This window comes from Coffea arabica, chromosome 3c, assembly GCF_036785885.1.
Source record: "Coffea arabica cultivar ET-39 chromosome 3c, Coffea Arabica ET-39 HiFi, whole genome shotgun sequence".
Taxonomy (NCBI): domain Eukaryota; kingdom Viridiplantae; phylum Streptophyta; class Magnoliopsida; order Gentianales; family Rubiaceae; genus Coffea; species Coffea arabica.
The window spans coordinates 9,647,141-9,666,942 of NC_092314.1; the positions used below are offsets into that span (position 1 = coordinate 9,647,141).

Genomic DNA, 19,802 nt, shown 5'->3' on the forward strand with positions numbered 1-19,802 from the left:
GGCCCTATGGTATTTAAATTTTTTCTTTTATTGAAGAAAATAAATAAGAAAAAGGGCCAGAGGAAAAAAGAAAAAGATAACAAGGGAATTGATTTTGGTTATACACTTTGTTAAGAGGAAATAAGCAAAATTATAAGTTAATTAATCATTTGTTAGTCCCAAATTTTGTTAAGTAGCTGATCTAAATTCTTGATTTTGTTTAAATTAAATTATTAGAATTAGTTAAGCAAAAAATTATTCCACAGGTTCGTAAAAATAACCACAGGTTTTTTGGATAGCAAATTATTTCAAATAATATTTCAATTGCATCATAAACACATTTTTCAATTCATCTTTTTATATTTCCAGTCACTTTTTTATCTCGCATACACCACATTACAAAAAGCGTTACAGTAATTATTTTAAAAATATTTCAAATAATACTCTGCCCAAACAAACCCACAATTTCCATAGAAAACATCAAGACACATTTGCTTCTCTTCATTATTAAAATAAAAGAATAACAACAAATTAATTGTTTGCGAGAAAATCAAAATACCAGAAGATAAAATAGAATAAATTCGCATCGTTCTATCCTAAATCACAGCTAAATCCACATCTTTTCATCTTAAATCCGTTAATTTCTATGGTATGAACAACTCAAGGCGCACGATAGGGTCGAGAGTGTCTAGAGCAATACAGCTGCCACGTGCAAATTTCCTATTGGCATTTTATCATGGACTATTCCGCAGTCCACCTTTGTTGAATTTGTTTCTATTTTATTTTTTCCTTCTTCTTTTTATCTTTTTTTTTTCCCACTATTTTCCTTCTGGATATTTTCTCAAAAGAATTTTATTACCTAATATAAAACCAAAAAAAAAAGATAAATAAAGAAATGGAAATAGTGAGTAGTAACTGATTGATAATACTCACATGCTGTCCCTTCTTCCTTTCATCGCCTGTCTTTCTTACACTCTCGCTCTCTCCCCTCTCTCTCTCTCTCAAAGTCCTGATACATTCCGCCAGTCTTCCACAGAACACACACACACACTCACACGCACACACACACAGTCTCTCTCTCTCTCTCTGTCTTAGTACATTTCCCATTCTTCATTCCATCAACTGCCTTTCACACAGGATACAAAGTCTCAGTCTTTCTGTGTGTGTCTCTCTCTCCTCTGAATTTTTCTACCATTATGGATGTTCAAGATCACAAAAAAACCCCTTCATCAGGTTTGTTACTCTCTTTTCCGACATGGTTTTTGTCAAAGTCCTTGCTTTTTTTGATACATCGGTTGCTCTGTTTCTTGCTAAAGTCTTGCCGTGTATTTCAAGAATTTCTTTCTTTCTTCTTTTTGGTTTTACTTTCTTCAGTTGGGTTTTCTTGATCCTGCTCTTTGAGTTTACTTGGTGAAGTATAATATATTTATTTACACGCAGAACACACACAAATTTGTGAAATTTTGCTGCCTTTACTTGTGTATTTTACTTTTCTTGCTGTCTGAGTGATGATTTTGTTCTTTTCTTGAAATGCTGAAACATGTTTTTCCTTGCTTGTTTTTACTAATAGTAGTTTTATGTTCTGGTTAGTGTGAAAAAAGGGTTTTATCATATGATAATATTAAAGTTTTCTACATTTCTTGATGATTAATATTGCAGCAGGAGGGCATGAGGGGCATGGGGTTCATGTGTGCCACAAGTGTGGTTGGCCTTTCCCAAATCCACATCCCAGTGCCAAACATAGGAGAGCCCACAAAAGGGTTTGTGGAAAAGTTGAAGGTTATAAATTAGTTGACTCAGAAACTGACCATATATCTGATGATGACCATCTTTCTGATGACGATATTGTGAAAACCCCAAGTAAGAAATATTTTGATATTTTCTTTACACAGAATTTAGTTTGATATTCTAGTAAATGTATTCTCTTTTTTTTTTTGGTATTATTGTTATTTTTGGCTTAGTGCTATTTTAGTGTTTTGAGAATAATACTTTTTAAGGTCCCAAGATGGAGAAAGGAAGTGTGAAGGAGGTTGGGAGTGGTGCAGGTATTGGTCTGAAGTCAAGTAAATCAGAAGATGATGTGTTTTCAGATGCAGTCACGGAATTTTCGGATAGTGGGATTAGTCCAAGCATAGAAGAGCGCCTGGAGAGTGTTAGAGAAGTTGATAACACTGTGGGAGCAGAACTGGTGCATGAGCTAAATGATAGCCAAAAATCTGAGGATTGTCGAGCTGATGGTAAGCAGTTAATTAGACTGGTACCTTGTTTTCTCTTTTTTTGTTTCTCTTGTTTGAACTGTATCTGCTTTCTTGCATGAGTACCTGATGCATTTAATGACTGTTTCGATATAAACAGTTAGTAATTAAACTTGTGCTTCAAATCTACTAGAAAATAGTTGGATAGCTGCTACAGTTCACTGATTTATTTGGTAATGTCTCAAACAACGCTCTTATGATTGTTCAAGCGTTAAACATGTAAATACATCTATGGGAATTTCATTGTTCTGTTTTATTGCATTCCAATTTCATATTGTTGCAAGTTAATAAAGTTTACTATAGGAGTGAAAATGAAGGCCTTTCTCTGACTCCTTAATGGTGTGCTTTCTTTTAAATGAAGAACCCTCTTTTCCCCCAGCTGTTGAAGGGGTGTTGCATGGCGTCAGGAAGGATGTTACAGGCTTTAAAGTCACTTTCTGAACACATCATTTACTTGTCATTGTAATGCTATCAAAGAGTCCAATGTAAAATGTATCTTGTGCTACAGAGGAGTTAATGCAGTTGCAGATCAGGCACTTGAGATTTTTTGCTGATTGAAACTGAAATCTGTTTTTTCATGGAGATGTAGGTCTAGAATTAGTGGTAAAATTGATATATGCCTTTCCTTTTGACATTCGCCTGCCTTAGTTATATTTCTGGGAACCATAAGTGGAAAAGGAGATGGTCCATTAGACATGAAAAGCGAATTAAAAATTCCTTGAATTTGGTTTTGGAAGTTGTATCATAGTGCTCCCGTTACTCTGTTCCGTATATTTGGTGGACATGGTTAATTTCTCGCTTTATGTGCTTCTGTTGATTCAGAGAATTAATAAACTGAAATTAATGAGCAAAGTTGGTCTTTTTTTTTCCTTTTTTCCCCGAATTGTGGTTTTTGTATGAACATAAATAATAAGAAAGCATGCCAGAGCATGTTATTAATTTTTTTTGAGTGTTCAGACTTATCACTGGAAATTTAGCATTAAATGTTGGCAGGACAGAGCAATCTGCATAGGGTGCATAAAAGAATGCCATTTTGACTTGTCTGTGCTAGGCTCTATTCAAGTATAGAAATAGAATTTGTTTTCTCTAATCAATATAATATCTATATGGTACTTACGAGGAAAACAGAAAACAGAATATTGCAGTGATTGAGTTCCAGGACAAGCAAATTTCATCTTTTATCTATTACTTACTCTGCTTTTCTAAATAGGTTCCATATTTCTCCTAAATAGGTTCCATAGCTTTGACATTTTAACATTTCAAATGTCTAGTCATCTTTTTGTGTTTTGACATATATTTCAAAACAATGGAATGCAAGATATCAAACATGTCTAAGTAGTCCAATACGGAATTTCTCTTCAACATAAGACTGAAAAAGTTGGAATGTTCTTAAACACAACAATTATTCAGTGTTTCTTTTAATCCAGGTATCTAAGTAATCATGTCACAAGGGTCAATCCATGTGCGAACCCATTTGTTGATGTAGCATGTTATGGTTGTGCCTTACTGGGTTTCACATATCTGGTCTGAACCTGATCCAACTAGTGTTATTCTTGGTCGTCTTCAGTTATCGTGTCCCTGACTGAAATTTCACCTTTATTGCAAGGTTGGAGATTTTTAACCAGAAATCTGCATCTTATATTTGTCAGTATGTATAGAATGTGTAGTTGTAAACATGAAACATCTTATTTCTTTATTGACCTCTCTGAAACTCTTGGAAACCAGAGATCTTTGCATTCGTATGTTCTGTTGTTCTCTTGCTTGAATTCTTCTGGGAATACATGTCCTCTCCTGTTGTTCTCCTGTTGCATTTGTTTGTTAGTTTGAATACATGTCATCTCCGTTGCTATCAAATACAGCCTTAAGCTAACTTTTAATTCTTGGTACAGATGAGGCCAATTTTGTGGTGTATTATCTTGTGCTCTTGACTTCATTGCCTCCTAGATCCCCTTATCAATTTAAAATTACTATGTGGCATATTCTCTGGCTGCAGAACTTTCTACATTAATATCTTTTTGCACTGTAGATACGACCAAACAACTGGATGATTTGACAACAGGTAGGGAAATCTCCAATGCTGAGGTTGTTGAAAGTGTAATTAACGAGGCAGAGAATACTAAGCCTGCAAGTGATAACAGAGCTGAAGAAGTTTCTTTTGGAGTTGAACAAACAGATGGTCTTCAGATCAATTCTTCTCCTAATGTATTTGAGACTATTTCAGAGGACTTAGTTGCAAATGCTGAGAGTGGCAAACAGAAAGAGATCGGTTCTTCTAAATCGGAAACCAATATACAAGTGAAAGAAAGTGTTAATGAGGTTGAATCCTCCACAGAATCTGTAGTCCTTCTTAGCAAGTCTCCAGATGAAGCATCTCTAAGTAAGTCTAAGTCAGATGTTGCAGAAGGAAGTTCTGGTTGTTTGGTAGTGGAAACAATGGAACACGAAGCAGACAGAAAAGTTTCAGATACTATGACCATGGAACCTAAGTTGCATGAGGCCAGTGGAAGTATATCACATGCTGCAGCAGTCAAAGAAATTGTTGAACAGGAGAAAGAGCCGAGTAACAAGTCGGAAGCTAGGATGACAAGTGTTTCCACCATAAATGAAATTATTGAACAAGAGAAAGGGTTGTCTAATGTGTTACAGGCTGAGATGACCAAAGTTGATCTCCCCTCTCAAACTGAGCCTCATAAATGCACTGATACTTCAGTTACTACTCAAGCTGAAGCTGATTCTGCGGGGGATACAATACGAGTTGGTCATGATGAGTTGGCTAAGGTTTGTGATTTGAAGGAAGGAGGGGATAAAGAGGTGCATGTAGTATCAGTTGCTGAAACTTTACCTACGGTAGAAAATCCTGAGATCATGATTGGAGATTTTAAAGACTACAAAGTTTTAAGATCCAGTTTTCCTGTGGATCTAGGGGATGCTGAAGTTACTAGGTCTGGGGAAGATGCTAACAAAGTCAACCTGCCTGAGTCTGTCCTGAGTCCCAGTTCAAGCGTCCCTGTTGGAAGGTTGCACACCTCTAATTTAAATTCTAGTTGTTCAGAAGCTAGTCTTGAGAAAGAAGGCCTTTTAACACCTGTTCAAGGGCAAGTTGATACTTCTGGGTTAAGGGGGATCAGTGAAGAAGGCTCTGGAAGTAATGGCCTGGAAGGTTCTTCAGTGAATTCTGGTTTTGAAAAACAGGTTATTGAAGGATGTCAACCTAAACCGACTGATAAAGAATCATCACAAGATGGAGTTTCAGCACCAAGCTCAATTGAACATTCTGATGTGATGCGTGCTGTGTCGTCCATTGATGAAGAATTCAGCAGTCAAACAACCAAATTAAGTAACTTTGATAATGATGTAAACTTGAAAAGTGATCATGTGAGGTCAGAAAATGGAACAGATCACCTGTTGGATGAGGATAATATTTCAAGTTCTAAGAAATGCACAATTGAAGTTGATGTGGAAACCTCACAAGGAACTGAAACAGGTAGGAGCACTGAAGTACAAAGGTCTGAAGGTGTATTTGTCGTGGATCCTGATTTAATTCCTGAAGGCCATAGTGTAGCATCAGGTGAACAATCAGAAAATCCTAAGGAGATGGAAGCACAAATTTCCAGTTCAGATTCTCAATTAAAACCTGAAGATCATGGTGGAGCATCTGACAAAAAATCAGAAGATTATAAGGAGGCAGCAGGTTTGCCTGTAGCTTCTACAAACTCAAGCCAAAGTTCTGCTACTGTTGAAGACAAAATTACCAATGATGCAGTCACTTCTGAAATAGGTAAGAGCACTGAAGTACAAAGGTCTGAAGATGTCTTTGTCGTGGATCCTGATTTAAGTCCTGAAGGCCATAGTGTAGCATCAGGTGAACAATCAGAAAATCCTAAGGAGATGGAAACACAAAGTTCCAGTTCAGTTTCTCAATTAAAACCTGAAGATCATGGTGGAGCATATGACAAAAAATTAGAAGATTATAAGGAGGCGGCAGCTTTTCCTGTAGCTTCCACAATATCAAGCCAAAGTTCTGCTACTGTTGAAGACAAAATTACCAATGATGCGGTCATTTCTCAGCCCTTGCTAGATGGAGACAATGGCAAGCTCACAAAAGAAAGTGTACACGTTTCTGCGGTTGATGACTCCGTTGTTTCAAGCAGCCGAACTGAGAGTTTGGATGGGAACTGGGGATCAGTATCAGGTGCAATTCCATCTTCCTGTTTACGATGCGATAACAAAATAATCATTTCATTGCAATCTCTGTTCTAGTTGGTGCCACATGGCTTTTTGTTTTTTATTTTTAGCTTAATTGTTAAGTTTCCGTTTATTTCACTTGCAAAGTGCATCGATATTGAGTAAATATATTAACATGAGTGCAAGTATCAGAATGGCATTCATGTATATGTGTCCAGCATGCAGAGGCTTGGTAGTCAATTCCTGAAGTCGGAAGTGTGTAGTTCATGGTATATGTGCCTGGCTCTTCCTCTCATGCTGTTTGGAATGTTGACCCTCATTATGATGCTTAGCAAGATTGCATACGTTTTTCATGTTTTGTTTTTGCTGATTAAACAAAAGCTTACTTCTTGGCGGATGAAACAGTACTTTCTACCCAGTCAGATGGGACAGCTCTTGTGGATGCTGAAACACTATCTTCAGCTGGTAATCAGGGACCAGAGAAATCTGGGGTCATGTCATTAAAGCTGCAAACTCCGTCTCAGGATAGCCATCCTGACAAGTCAGATGCTTTTGAGCCTCCATCTTTCATGACATTGGTTGAATCTCGGGTCGAGGATGACAAGAAAGATGTGGCCACAGAAACACATAATATCCAGAAGACTGAACAGCCAAATTCTGAAGCTTTACAGGCTGGCTGGTTTCCATCTCTGACCAATGTCGTTAATGAATCAGAAGGCAGAAAGAAAAATGAAGAGATTATTGCCAAGGTAACAAACTGGAATGCAGGGAAGCAGCACAGTCCTTTGAAGAATCTTCTGAACGAAGCTCAAGCTGAAACAAAGGTGAAATCAGCTGACCAGAAACAAGTTCCTTCTGTGAATCGGGGCAACGAGACTGTCTCGAAGAACAATGGTGCTGCAGTGACTACTGTTGGCTCAATTATGGGATCAGAAACGCCAGTTGACAATGCTGCCAAGAGGGACATGGAGAAGGAATGGAATTCCCCAGCAAGATACCCAGTTGAGATCAAGAAAGAAAAAAAGAAGGGAAAACCATATTGGGTACCATTTGTGTGCTGCACTTCCATACACCAAGACTTGTAAACCTTTGGTCTCGCATTGACCGCAAGACATCATCTTGGAGGCACTTCGATCATTTTCTTTTTTCGATCACTTTGAACATGAAATCCTTTGTACCTATTGACTAAACTGCGGGATTGCTGCTTTAGCATAAGACTGGCTCTTGTAGACTCTAGATAAGGTGTCTCTTGTTACGAACATATATTGCTATCAGCTGCTTTTGTGTGCGTGTATATAGCTATAGCATTCCTGTGTTTGAAAGCATAGGTGAGCTACACGATAATTTCCTGAAAGCTCTTTTGACTCCTTTTAAGTTCAATTCCCTAAATTCGATGCTTATTTTGTCAATGTTATGGTGGAGTTTAATTAATCTGGATTTTGCCAGCATCTTAGGAATGCTGAGAGATTGAGATGCAAATTAAATCATTCTTACCTCCCCTTGGCCTCCATATGCTGTACAAGAAAGTGCTAACTGATAAATAAGCAGACTCTACTTGGGGTGACTTGGCCTCCTGGCAGATTGGGGATGCTTAGAGCTACACAATCTCAGCCTACTGGGAAAAAAGCTATAGAGTAAAATGTTATCATTATTTAGTCAATATTGCCAAACTTCCATTATGGGGATGATTTGACAGAACTTAATCAAGCCTAAATCTTAAATAAGCAAGCAAGAGATGCAGTTTCTTAGCATCCTCCTCCGTTTATAGTGCACATTAATCCTACTGTTTTTAAATCTACTATATTACTATACACTATAGAAACAAAACAAAAATGCAATCACTACAAGAAAATGTCTCGATCGTGACGACATAAATGGTTGGATTAAGGCATGTATAAGCTACCACATAAGTACATTTACGTGTCTAATGAGACAACAGATAATTCTCCAATTTGGCATTTACAAGTTATCTGCTGTCCCAATATTACATTTAAGGGAAATTCTGCAATGTGGTATACCATGACTGTGGAACCAACTATTCCTAGAATAGTTGACTATCAGGAAGAGTTTTAAACTTCTTCTTGACTTACATTCATGTTAGGATTTCTTAAAAATTTCACTTGCGCCCATCTGGTTTGGTGGTGCTTCAGTTTTCTCTGATTTCACCATTAACTCCCTTGGGTCCACCTCTTCCCTTTAGTGTAGAGTAGGAGTAGGTATAGAATATAATTTTTTGTATTCAAAAAAAAAAGAAAAAAAAGTATACCATGTTTGTGATACCGGTAGAAACAAGAGTGTAAAAAAAAAAAAGAAAAAAATCATGAGATACTGTAAATATGGTATGCCACATGGTAGATGATCCCTTTTATTTAATCTCTCAATTGTAAATTCTTGTGCCCAAATTCTGATATATTCTGGAGATGTCGCATAATGCCTTCTAATTAATTGGTTTGATCATCATATCTTTACCTACACATGAAATAGAGCATTGCCATAATGACTTTCTATTTTTTATGGAACATAGGAACTGCTACAAGTTTGGCTGCAGAAATCTGAGTATATCTACTGAATAGACAGTTTGAAGTACCTTCTCATATGGGCGTATGATTGCAGATTTCATTGCAAGACTTTCATTTAAAAGGTTGAGGTCTTATCCTGACATACATAGAAGGGAAATAAGGCCTCTTTTCCAGTACTCTCTAATCATGTAAACTGATAGAATTTCCATATAAATTGACACAATAAACATGAATTATAATTGAATTGGTGTAAATTCACGATTATACAAAAAAATATCTTAGTTTGTATCGAAATTGTATCAATTTACACAATTGGACGGAATCTCAACTGAAAAGGCTCAAAAAAAATATTTGTGTGATACTGTTCTAATTCATCCTTAACCCTTTTGTAATCAACGTTTAGCAGGGTCAGGACCACTTTCTTTTGCTTTTAGAAATTTATTAGAAGTTTGGTTAACAAATCACTTGTAAATATACCATTACTTTCTCCTATTTCTACCCCCAAAAAAAAAATGCATTGCCATATTTACATACCATCTCCACTTCCCGCTTACAATGGCAGAGTCCTATTGAGAGTATTATTCCCAGCCAAATGACTTGGGCGCCACCTACTGCTTACCATCAACTCCATAAGCCCTTCACAGCTTTCTTGAGCCCCTGCAAAACCCCAGCCTTGCACCTCCTAATTTCTTGTTCCTCTACTGAATCTTGTAACCGGGATAATAAGGGTCATTATCACTCTCCATCCCGTTCACGACAGTCACTCCAGAAAATAAAAAAGAATCATTCTTTACAGCCAAAATGGTTAAACCAGAAGCACAGAGGAGATTCTTTTGTTGAATGGGTTAAAGAAAAAAAGCAGTCTGACCCAACTGATATTCTTCAGCAAGATGGAGATTGGAGCAAAGAACAATTTTGGGATTTCATCAGATTCCTTAGAGAAAGTTCAAGGACCAGTGAGATTCTTCAGGTACTACCTCTCCTCTTTGTTGGAGTCATCCAAATCTCTTTATTAAACTTTGGTTAAATGGTCTTTGGGTTTGCTGATACTTTGTGGGTATTGGCTCTTGGGAATTTGCTGGGATAATTAGAATGTAGAGTTCTTTGGTTGATGTGTGAAAAGCTCAGTTTGATTGTGGTTTATTTTTTCTCCAGTGAAAGGGCAGAAATATGGTTGATTTTTTTTTCCCTTTTTTGGGGTGGTTTTTTTTGGGGGGGGGGGGGGGGGGGGGGGGGGGGTGGGGGTGGTGCTGTTGCTGTTGCTGTCTTTATTTTCATTGTCCATAATGCATAAGTGTTTTCTGAAGTTAGAAAATAGAAGACAGAGTTGATATGAAGGACGTATAGTTGTCATTTATGTCTTTGTATGATTATAAATGTGTTGTAGGCGTTTGACCTGTGGAAGGACGTGGAAAAATCGAGAATTAATGAGGAGAACTATGTGAAGATTATAAGCTTATTGTTTGAGGATGGACTGACAGATGCAGCGATATTGGCACTCAAACAGGTGGAGAGCCATGGAATTAGGCCTTCTCTGGAAATGTACAATGTCGTGATTCATGGGTTTGCAAGAGCGGGGCGGTTTGAGGATGCTGTGTTTTATCTCGAGGAGATGATGAACGCTGGCTTAAGGCCTGATACAGAAACCTATGATGGGCTTATTCAATCCTATGGTAAGTATGGAATGTATGATGAGATGGGTAGATGCCTGAGAGAGATGGAATCCAGTGGGTGTTTACCTGATTATGTTACTTACAACTTGTTGATTCGAGAGTTTGCAAAAGCTGGATTGCTCAACAAGATGGAAAGCACATATAGTGCTCTTCTTGCAAAAAGAATGGATCTGCAGAACTCCACTTTAGTTGCAATGCTGGAAGCATATGCCAACTTTGGAATTTTGGACAAGATGGAAAAGGTTTTCAGAAGAGTTTTAAACTCAAAAGCTTATCTAAAGGATGATTTGATTCGTAGTTTAGCCAGAGTCTATATTGAGAAACTTATGTTTTCCAGATTAGAGGACTTGGGACTTGATTTATCTTCTAGAACTGGCAGCACTGATCTTGTGTGGTGTTTGCGGCTCCTTTCTCATGCTTGTACTATGAGCAAAAAAGGAATGTATTTCATTATTCAGGAGATGGAATCCAGTGAAGTGCCATGGAATGTAACAACTGCTAATATAATGGCATTAGCCTATTTAAAGATGAAGGACTTTACGCACTTGGAAATTTTACTCTCTGAATTACCATCTCGATATGTAAAACCAGACATTGTTACTGTTGGAGTACTTTTTGATGCCATCATGTCTGGGTTTCGGGGCAATCCAGTAAAAAGATTATGGACAAAAACAGGATTTTTTGATGATACTGTTGAAATGAACACAGATGCTCTTGTTCTGATTGCATTTGGAAAGGGGAAGTTCCTGAAAGATTTTGAAGAGATGTACCCCTTATTTGAAGCCAAAACTAGAAATGGGACTTGGACTTACCGCCATCTCATAGATTCTGTCAGGACTTGGTTTGTGGGTGGTTGAACAATTTAAGCTATAGGAATTTGAAGTATAATGAGAGCCTTGATGAAATGGAGCATATATGTTGTCATGTTGATGGACATCTTGAAGGATTCTGTGTAAAGTAGATAAGAAGAGGATCAGAGTAACACTTGACATATGGGTGGTTAAACAAATTGAAGCCTAGATCAAATCTATATACGAAATGCAAGAAAGTTGTTGGCATCTTGATGGGTTTCTACGTGGTACATAGGAACTGCATTAGAGAAATGAATTTTGGGCCTTCGGAAACTTGTGATAGTCAAAGATTCTGCTTTAAATTCATTTGCCTAACCTCCAAAGACAGCATTCTAGTTGCATCTGTAACTCAAGGACATCGATGTTTTGTTAGTTGAACTAAGTGTCAAATGACAAATATTTAGATGCATTCTCAGATGAACTTGATAAACTGAGTGAATTGTTTGTTTTCTGCTCGCTGTCTTGAAATACAAGGTTCTTCAATCGCATGGAGGCTGCCAACATTTATAGTTTCTATTTACGTGCTTCTGGTATTGAAGAAGAGACTGCAGATAAATCACCCTTAGCAATAAAGATGATAAAGAGTATACTGACAAAGCTTCCATGTCTTTCAGAATACAGAAGCTGCTTTGGAATTTCTTACAGGAAGTCTTAGCGGGAAGAGGGTGGGCCAGGTAAGGGGGTTACTTAAGAAAGAAATGTTGGTTAGCGGAAAGGTTTGAATCGGGGGAAGGTTTTGCCATGAAGATCCTTCAATATGTGTCATCTTCTTCAGCTGTTTATTCTTGGTTTCCAGACCATAGGCAGTGATGGCAAGGAGCTTCCCCTCAGTTATAGCTACACGAGTTCCCTGGAAATTCCAAGGTGAAACATGAATTTGTATGTTTTATGAACTTTCTCAAAATCTTTCTTAGTGTAGTTTCAACAAGTCCTTATGATTTCAATGGATAGAGTCAAATAAAAAGGAAAAGAATGGAAAATACAATGAGCATATGCCCTTTCCCCCTCATCTTGGCTTGTAAATTATTTCCGGTCTTGGTGTGTGTTCTTCAGGTTCAAAATTTTCTGCTGTAGAGTACTGAAAGATCATAGTCTTGGTGCACATTGTCTTTTCCTTCCAATTTCCACTGAGAAAATTGATTGCCAGTCCAAACTGGATGCACTCTTGGTGATCTAGTGGAGTAAAGACTAGCCAAGAATAGGCGACAAAATGGAAACATGATAACTTTTTCCTCTTACGTTTTACATACAATTGGCATGATGCAGGCATCTATGTTTTGTATAAGCAGCATATAGCTTCATTACAAACAAAAATATAGACCATGCCATCACGGCATTGGGTACCTTTTCCTAGTAAAACATTGGATACATGATGGCAGATGCCCTTCAGATGCAGACTGAATTTCTTCAATTTAGATTCAGTCCTCATCCATTAGACTCTTTGAGAATGAATCTATTTCTGCCAGTAGTTCCTCATTTGTACATTGTGATCTCCCTAGGCCATCATGAGAAGATAGAGATGACATAAGGTTAATGAGGATCTCACAAACTTTCCCTGAACCATCAGAAAGTCCACTTTCTTTCTCCTTTTGCACCTCACTGGTGTCATTTTGAACTTCATCCACATATAAATGTTTCCTGCAAGCCTGCAAGGTGAATGTGAATGTAAGTTTCTACTGGGAGCTCGCGGAAGAATGCTTCTGCAAGGACGACCACAAAGAGCTGAAAAGAATATTGGCATGTCAAACAGGTATATTAATTTCTACTGAGGTTTAGTGATATCATATGAAAGGAAAAGGAAACTAGAAATAAAGGTCCGCAAACGTCACCTGGAAGACCCGATTTAGGCTGGCAATATGTTCAGCCTTTAGATACCCAGAATTTAGAAGCTCCCGAAACAAAAGAACAAGTTCCCTGCTCACATTACTTGTTGTAATGTTTTGAACAATTGCAGTTAAAGAAGAATCATCTAACACGGAAGCCATCCAGTGGGGAGTTTCTTTTGATTTTAGCAAAGCAATAGCAACATTAATTGCAGGCTTGTGATGGATCATGAAAGATGTTGATCCGATGCGTGGAACTGCCAAAAACATTACTAGTTCCTCTACTATCATCCTGCACCAGATGTTACTTTCTGCAGCTAATTCCTTCCCATCCAGCTCTTTCCAGTCAAGAAACATTGACAGACAACGAGAACAATTAAGAGAGGTTCTGACATCACTCGAAAAAATCAGGCCTTCTAAAATAGCCATTATGGACAATAGATAGCCACTTCTAATGTTTAACCCATCTGACTCTCTGCTTCCTTGATCTGATATTTTGTTTAATAGCTCCAGCAAGCAATATGAAGAGACGAGTTTTATTGGGGGAGAGCCAAAATGCAACAACTTGCAGAAATCGCGACAATGCAAACTAATGTAGGCTATTGGCTGCTTCTCATTGCCATCCTTCAGTAGATTATGCAATTCTGTTATCCCTGGTAGAACAGCTGGTAGACTAAGAAAGAACAGAATTACTTTCATAAAGATGAATCAATATGCATCTTAAAAAATAGAAAAGAAGTAATTTACCTTCTTAAAGAGAAGAATATCAGTAAAAGCAAACAAATAAGAGCTTCTCCATTTTTTGTTTCTTCATCATGGTCAACTAGAGCTGGTCCTTTTGAACAAGCTTCAGCAATAGCTTGTTTTATTATTGAGGCTAAAGGAGTACTCAGAAGTATGAGTTTGGAAGTTTCAATCAGCACTTGATTTGTAGAGTGGTGCAATACCAATGCAAAAATGCTGATCACCATAATACTTTCTTGGGTCCAACAATCTGTTTTTCTTGTACCTGTCAAGTAATTCATCAACTACAAAGTACGAAAAGGACCAAATTAATAGTCGGCAACCAGAAGAAAATGCAGAGAAGTAAATTTCAACTGATTTTACCTTAATGGAAATAGCAACCCAAGTTTCATCATCAGAAAGTGACTCAGATTGCACTGACCGTAAAATTAAAATAACTAGATTGGAGATGTCGATAAATAAGTCCGGAAGAGAAGAGTATCTTGAGTGGCTATAAAAATTACAGATTGGACTGGCTATCCCATGCACGCATAACAGATCTGAAGTAGCTGGCATCACTTTAATTATTTCTGCAATTGTATGAACTACTGATATGATGTCATCTTCTTGGTCATCCTGTTCTATGAGCTCTCCAAGTAAACACACAAAATGCATTGATCCAAAATCATGTCCCGACATTATCAACTCTGCAATTGATCTTACATCTAAGTTCAGCTTATTTTTGCCAAAGGCAATAACACTGCTTCCTCCAGAACTGTTGCTTCTACAAAAATTCAGCATCTGTTCTGACAGTATCTTAAAGATTTTATCTTGTTGGAACAACCATCTGAGAGAAGTAAAATGAAACTTTATTGAAAGTAAATTCCAAACCTCATCAGTCAATAGATGGAACAGGATTCTTTCTGCTTCTGGGCTATAAGGGACTTGGTAACTCATCTTGGCAAGACCTCTATATAGCCCATAAAGATTCACAAGTAACTCAATTGTCAGTGAAGGAGAAGCTCCACACAAGAGATCACTGCCATTAAGCAAAATATACTGCTCTAAAGAAGCCAACGCCATCTTATCATCTGCAAGCCTAGGAATAAGCAACGAACAAAAAAACACAAAATTCATGTGAGACAAATGCAAAATAAACATTTATGGAGCAATAGTGTGAGAAATGGTCAGCAAATCAATTACCTATCATCATAAAGAGAGCTTACATATAGTATTAGAAGTACTGCAGATTGACAAGAAAATAGATGCATATTGTGAGAGCTCTTCTGCCCCAGAAGGAACAGCAAATCTATAGGGTCAGATGGTAGGTGGAATGCAGCACCTCGTATTGGCTGTCCTGCATCTTCACCTAGGAGCAGATCCGCTATTAAACTGAAAATCAGATACACCTTCATTTTTAAATTTTCAGAAGGAAATGACCCTAAACATCCTAATAGGACACTAAACCAGGATGAAGAGACCATAATCTCAGCCAATTTCTTGATTTCAGTGTCAGTATCCTGAATCATTATGGATTCAAAGGTTTCAATCACCCCCAGGATAATATCTTCCTCTTCTATGTCATTGATGGTTGTCATGAACCATGGAAGTATATCTTTTTGACATACGTAAATGATTCCACGCCTCAGACCCAAGTTAATTGGTTCACTACTATTTTCTGCATGGCTATATGCATATGTTTCTTTCAACAGGTAAAGGGAGTGCAAAAGTTGATCAGGGTGCTTATCATAGTTACCCAAACAAGACAACACAGCGTCTCTTGATGCATCATGAAGTGAGCTTAAACTTAAAGCCCCACAGGAAGATGAATTTTTCATTAGAGTAACTAACAATGTGCAGGCCAGATTGAATGTCTCTGGAAGAATGCCTGACTCCCCGCCTGTATTTTTCTTAAGCATCCCTGTCATAATAGTGCTTAGTTCTTCAACATCAGATCTGGAAACTATTCCTGGACACTCTAGCACACAGTTCCCTACAAGCTTCAGCAACTGAGTTTGGGCAGGATGAAAAGGAACTTTGGCTACATGATGCAGAACAGGAATCAGGGTTGCAAACCCAATGGCAAGCCTTTGTCTAAATGCCTGCTCAGCTGTTGATAGTACATCAAGAACCTGAATGCAAGAGTTTACCAGTGGATCCTTGCATCCTAGAAGAGTAGAGGAAAAGTTTTCAGCAGATAAAATATACACATCAGTTAGTGGTGGATAAAATAAATGAAATGCCAACACATTATTAGCTTGACTTTATTATAAGCTAAGCTGCACTTAAATGCCAAAACAGTGACATGATTACAGGACAGGACTCAAGACATAGAACTATTAAGTACATCATGCTCTCCAGCTTTTTCCTAGTGCTTATGTGCAATATCAAATTTGCAATTTTCATTCCTACTTCTGCGACAGACTAACACATTGGATTGGCAAAAGTATCACAGTTTTCCTAATGAAGCTAACCTGATAATCTCAGTATTTCAAGTACATAATCTGCAATGTTCTCCTCTACCATTACTGTGATTTCTTCTTCAGTGCCACCTTCACATGCAAGCACCAAAAAAATCAAATCCAATGTGGCAACTTGAACTTGGCAATCTGAGGAAAGCAGGGGACCTTTGACAGCCTCAGCAAACAAGCTAATGAGAGGACGGCCATCTGTGGTCTGCTCTGATATTTGCATCAGATTCTCTGCTTCAATAGAATCCTTTACTTCATTTCTACATGTATTCTCAAACCATCCTCTAAGAGCAAACACTGTCAAAAGTGCTACAAGGCAAAACAGGAAATAATTAGGTCAGATCAATCCAGAAGTAAATCTTTGTTTGCATAAACACCTGGTAGTATACGAGTCGCTATTGATCTAATTGTGTGTATTGATGCAGTAAACAAGCAATTGATTCGTATGGTTTAGCCCAATTCTAAAGAGCTTAGTGTTTTAAGCATCATAGCACGAAGGACTTGGAATCATATTTTGAATTTGAGATCTTAGTGATTTGCACCCAATATGGATCATTTGTTTTCACAACTTGATACCCAAAGATAGAACTAGTGTACCAAAGTCATCCTGACTTATAATAGCTTCCACAACAATATGTCCTGCAACAATTAATGCTTGACCCAAGTTGTTTCCAAAATTACATGATGCAGTTCAAACTTGACAAAATTATATTCTTGGTGTCTGGGTTCAGACTGTAAATCTTATTCATGTGGAACAATCATTATAACATAGTTCCTTTAAAAACTAGAAAAGCATATCAAAATAGTACATAGGTGGAAGATCTTTACAGTGCTTGCCATTTTGGTCAAGGTAAGGCTGCATAGGCATATGTCATTGTTCTCAGTAGCATTCTGAATTTAGAGACTAAAACTAGAATCTTTATTCACCCAATATAAACCCTCTATAAAAATCTTTCCTGCAACCTGGTAATCCAGTATTGTCTGCATCAAGGAATATCTGCCTCCTAAAGGCAGCTGCTATCTGTATGATGAATTTGACTCAGGTCAATGCATGCCAACTCCACACTAAGGTTACAGTAGGAAGCATGGAAATTACGGAGAAAAAGAGAGAAGAGCATGCTAAAGTCAGTTATAGCCTCATTTCAAACAACAGACCAACCTATACAGTTCAACCGAACATCATCACTTTGAGTCTTCATGAGGGCTTCCAGTGATAAGACCAAAAGCTTAGCACAATTCGCATCTAATACTTCAGAAAAATCATTATCTTCATTGGCATTGACCAGGAAAGCTATTTTGTACAAAACAAACAGAATCTCTCCTTGGATTTCTTCACTGTAGTAAAAGGAGGAAAAATTAGATAGAAAACCACAAAAGTTGAGGCACATAAAGATATTTCATCTTTTATGTAATCACCTAGGCAACTGAAGACCTGCGATAAGGTTGAAAACAAGGGCACCTTTGTCTTTGACATATATATGAGGATTACTTTTCTGACACTCCAAGAGAACGCCCAAGCAATGAAGCTGCAATCAACAAGATTAGGAACTTAAACTTTCCAAGAAAAAATGAAACAGATAAACTTCACTCCCATAAAAATTGCTCTGGAGTCTTCAAATTTACAAACTAATTCATCTATACATCACTTGATAAACATTTGGGAAAATTACATCTGATAAAGGAAGGAAAGATTACAGGCACTGAAATTGTTTACTTTGTGAGAAAAAAATAGTTAGTAGATGTGAAAATCCTCCAAAACCAGAAATGAGAACAAAAAAGAGAAAATGGACATCATGGAGCACAAGCATTATATTTATCCACACACACAAAAGAGGAAAATTCAGACAATCAAATAGAATATAACATAATTTTGTACTACTAATTATGAAGCCTGATCCAAGCAATAACAGAATAACGATAAAACAACACTAGAAATGAAAATGAAATGTAATTTTGAAATAAAAATTCCAAAATCTTCATTATTAAGAAAACTCAACCACAAATAAAAAAGGAATACTTTAGTAAAAAATGAAAAAAAAAAAAGGGAGTTACAATTTGGAGCTGTTGGCAACTCCAAGCTAGGGAGTAAGACGAGAGACGATCAGTAACTTTTGCGACGAACTCTCCGTACACTTGACCATCCTTAGCAGCGTCACATATTAGCAAAACCAAATCCACGATTTGTGCGGCGATGGCAGCATCGTTGAAGGCGGAAAGGGACTGAATGAGAGGAGAAATTAGGAAATGAGAGTGGAAAGTGACGAAGGAGTGGAGAAATTGAGGTTGAGCCAGGGCTTGGGAGAGTTGAGAGAGGGCGTAGGAGACGTGAACTGTTGGGGATTTGGGATTGGAGATGAGATTCGAGAGGCAGACTAGGCAGATCCTTCCGCCTTCCGAAGTTGGGAGGTTTAAGGCCGTGCTGTGGCCTTGCGAGCATGCTTCGTACGGCGGCGGCGATGGTGCGGAGTGGTGGTGCGCGGTGGTGAAGAACATTTTTGGTTCTTTTTTGAATTTGAACAGGGAGAACTTTTGGCGCGGAGGGGAGTGAACGGGATTTTATAGTTGGGACTCGGGAGAATGAAAGTTGAAAATGGTAAGAGTTTTTTTTTTTTTTTTTTTGCAGAAAAAGGATAAATTATGAGTTGAATCAAAATGTGAAGTTTTGAAATGAAAATTATGGATCCAAAAGATAAACGTGTGATATTGGGATAAAAAGTTTTATTACGTGACGAATATGAAGTAAAAATAGAATTAAAAATATAAACATGTAATTAAAAAATGTATTTACGATATAACAAAAAGAATTCTAAAATAATTTGGTATCCAAACAATTAGTGTCATTCGTAAATTGTACTGGAATATTTCAAATGTCATTATAAGGCAGTTGGATAATTGAGAATTTAAAAAGTTAACATTCAACTATAAATGATGAAGAGAATAAGAGTGTACAAAAATAAAATAAAATAAAATTCAAACGAATTGGATTTCATTTGTCATCCCTCAAGTTTAATAAAAAGAGAAGAGGAGTAACTATAGCAGCCCCAATGGTTGCCACATGGCTCTCCTTCTTTTTGACAAGTGGCATATTTCGTGATTTAATTTCTTTTCTTTTTTTCATTATTTTTCCCCTCATTTTCCCCTTCCTTTTTTATCAAGACAAAAATCTACACAAATCCTAATGTACCGTAGCTTCATCCCTTCCCATCCTTTACCTCTTTATCTGCTCCCACGCTTTACACCTTTCTCTTTCAATGTTCGTTTTTTAAATGAGGCGAATTTACTAACATAACTCATATTGTTAATTTTCTTTCTAAAATTTTGCC

General features: G+C 37.3%; 3 protein-coding genes across 6 annotated transcripts; 2 read left to right on the forward strand and 1 right to left on the reverse strand.

Moving 5' to 3' along the window:
- Positions 1 to 933: 933 nt before the first annotated feature.
- On the forward strand, positions 934 to 7,773 carry LOC113703691 (uncharacterized). Of its 2 annotated transcripts, none has more exons than XM_027225138.2 (5): positions 934 to 1,212; positions 1,639 to 1,839; positions 1,977 to 2,216; positions 4,261 to 6,426; positions 6,825 to 7,773. In XM_027225138.2, exons 1-5 carry the CDS (start codon positions 1,176 to 1,178, stop codon positions 7,502 to 7,504), a joined length of 3,324 nt encoding a protein of 1,107 aa, XP_027080939.2. In that variant the 5' UTR covers positions 934 to 1,175; the 3' UTR covers positions 7,505 to 7,773. The 2 variants fall into 2 exon arrangements, with proteins under 2 accessions (XP_027080939.2, XP_071938309.1); XM_072082208.1 differs by having other exon boundaries at positions 1,029 to 1,212; positions 1,642 to 1,839.
- Positions 7,774 to 9,354: 1,581 nt separating this feature from the next.
- On the forward strand, positions 9,355 to 13,907 carry LOC140003939 (pentatricopeptide repeat-containing protein At4g14190, chloroplastic-like). 3 transcript variants are annotated; one of them, XR_011841559.1, is made up of 4 exons: positions 9,362 to 9,908; positions 10,326 to 12,326; positions 12,962 to 13,212; positions 13,417 to 13,907. XR_011841559.1 is itself a non-coding variant. In XM_072082209.1 (2 exons), exons 1-2 carry the CDS (start codon positions 9,531 to 9,533, stop codon positions 11,466 to 11,468), a joined length of 1,401 nt encoding a protein of 466 aa, XP_071938310.1. In that variant the 5' UTR covers positions 9,355 to 9,530; the 3' UTR covers positions 11,469 to 12,577. The 3 variants fall into 3 exon arrangements, 2 of the variants coding, with proteins under 2 accessions (XP_071938310.1, XP_027119179.2); XM_072082209.1 differs by lacking the exons at positions 12,962 to 13,212; positions 13,417 to 13,907 and having other exon boundaries at positions 9,355 to 9,908; positions 10,446 to 12,577; XM_027263378.2 differs by lacking the exons at positions 12,962 to 13,212; positions 13,417 to 13,907 and having other exon boundaries at positions 10,326 to 12,577.
- Positions 12,808 to 18,976, reverse strand: LOC113736423 (protein PUTATIVE RECOMBINATION INITIATION DEFECT 1). Its single transcript, XM_027263377.2, has 9 exons — positions 18,532 to 18,976; positions 17,896 to 18,005; positions 17,639 to 17,814; positions 16,483 to 16,788; positions 15,212 to 16,175; positions 14,393 to 15,107; positions 14,033 to 14,313; positions 13,292 to 13,958; positions 12,808 to 13,108 (listed from the first exon to the last, which is right to left on the reverse strand). The coding sequence occupies exons 1-9, from the start codon at positions 18,970 to 18,972 to the stop codon at positions 12,881 to 12,883; spliced, it is 3,888 nt and encodes a 1,295-aa protein (XP_027119178.2). The 5' UTR covers positions 18,973 to 18,976; the 3' UTR covers positions 12,808 to 12,880.
- Between the last annotated feature and the right edge of the window lie 826 nt (positions 18,977 to 19,802).